Here is a 1,843-nt window from a genome sequence, read left to right as displayed (position 1 = left end):
CTCTCTCTCTCTCTCTCTCTCTCTCTCTCTCTCTCTCTCTCTCTCTCTCTCTCTCTCTCTTTTGAACTGAAACTGAGAGCTGTAAAGCTGTAGTTGACAAGGTCATAGAGTATATGACACAACATCAAGTTTTAATATTTTAGAGTAAACTCCCATAGAAAGTTTACCAGAATAAAAACTGATGCATGACTTTTAGCCCTCTATTAAGTTCTCATGAAACTCAACATCATTAGTGGATGACAACTGAATGCAGTAGGCAATTTCACCTACCCAAGAAGCATTCTCTCCTGAACTGTCATCATTGTTGACTCACCTAAGCAGATTCTACAAGAATATGTTGAACAGAGAAACATCACTTCTAGAGACAAAGTTCAAGGTAGACCATACTGTAGTTCTCTACACACTACTGCTCTATAGCTGTGAAGTGTTGGGTTGTCAGCCAATGGTATACAAAGTAGTTACATTCTTTACATTCTCCTTGCCTTAGAAAAAACTCTTGGCTTTAAGTGGGATTCCTGACACAGAGATTCTCTCTTGTTCTGAACAGCTCATTTTTCCATGCATCACACATCGGGTCCTAATCTCTGTTTTTTTCTCTGTCATCTTTCAGACTCGGAGGAAAGGAATCGGCTCCAATCAACCAAAAAGCTGTGTTATTGCGGAGAGGCTCCCATCATGTTGGGGATTCCCCAGCAATGGTAAATTCTGATGTTCTAAAGGATTTCAACCATCTGAAGTACCGAGGTAGGGATTTTTATATACTTATTTATTTATTTATTTATTTATTTTGTGTCTGCCTTACACCACTACTATTGACAATCATCTTTCATTCTTATCACCTTCCTAAAATCTCATATTTTCTGCCAACCACCCTTCCTTCACAGTTTATTATTCACTATATTCACCGTAACCCTATCTCTAACTATTTCTCACTCTTTATTCTCCCTTTTTTCTTTTTTGCAATCTTTACTCACCCCCACCCCCCATTCCACCATTCCTAGTGTTCTGTCCCCTATATTCTCTTCTTGCATCTTGAAGGTATGCTCTGTCACCTCGTTCCCACCATCTTTACTTCTCCTAGTTCCACTGCATTTACTCCCACCCACTTGTATGTATTACCAGGTAACCATGTATCTTTTCTACAACAACAACAAACCTGTTTTTGCCCTTTATTCATCCCTAACCCTATCTCTAACCATTTCCCCACTCTCCACCACTCCTCTTTCAATCTTTCCTCACCCACTCAGATCTCCTGTTACCCCCACCTTCTTGTACCTTGAGGGTCTGCTCTGATATTTCAGTCAACACTATCTTTATCTCTATCCCCAGTTCCACCCCAATTAAATCTCCCTCTCACCTACCCTTATATAATGCAAAGTAGCCATGTATCTACTCTACAACAAACCAGTTTTTGTCCCATCCATCATACCTTTCATCAATACTTTCACCACCATCACCAACACACCCCAACATTACCTCCACCATCACTATCACCACCCCAATGCACCATCATCACTATGATTACATTATCCAAAATACTTTTGATATTTAGCTGTAATTTCTAACAGATTGAATGTCTACATAGAAGCTCCTACATAGGCTCCAAACATATAAGTTAGCTTTTATATGAGAAAACAAAAAAAGAAACTGTGTGGATAGGCAAAGGTGTGGCAGTGTGGTAAAAAGCTTGCATTCTAACCACATGGTTCCAGGTCCAATTCCACTGCGTGGCACCTTGAGCAAGTGTCTTCCACTATAGCTTCAAGCTGACCAAAGTCTTGTGAGTGGATTTGGTAGATGGAAACTGAAAGAAGTCTGTCATATATATATATATATATATATA

General features: G+C 39.5%; 2 protein-coding genes across 3 annotated transcripts in view; one reads left to right on the top strand and one right to left on the bottom strand.

Annotated features, from left to right (window-relative positions):
* The window catches only part of LOC106870301 (uncharacterized), a 204,355-nt gene that overhangs the window by 106,205 nt on the left and 96,307 nt on the right, over positions 1-1,843 (bottom strand). The gene's annotated exons all lie outside the window — the stretch shown is intronic.
* Positions 492-1,843, top strand: part of LOC128248721 (centrosome and spindle pole-associated protein 1-like) — a 33,847-nt gene continuing 32,495 nt past the window's right edge. Inside the window, exon 1 of one of the 2 annotated variants that reach the window (XM_052970664.1) lies at positions 492-744. In XM_052970664.1, coding sequence (XP_052826624.1) covers positions 696-744 — 49 coding nt within the window. In that variant the 5' untranslated portion in view covers positions 492-695. The remainder of the gene's footprint in view (positions 745-1,843) is intronic. The other variant, XM_052970663.1, reaches the window with a different exon arrangement.

The sequence above is a fragment of the Octopus bimaculoides genome, chromosome 9 (genome assembly GCF_001194135.2).
Source record: "Octopus bimaculoides isolate UCB-OBI-ISO-001 chromosome 9, ASM119413v2, whole genome shotgun sequence".
In the NCBI taxonomy this organism is placed as follows: domain Eukaryota; kingdom Metazoa; phylum Mollusca; class Cephalopoda; order Octopoda; family Octopodidae; genus Octopus; species Octopus bimaculoides.
This window is presented reverse-complemented; position numbering and strand designations above follow the sequence as displayed.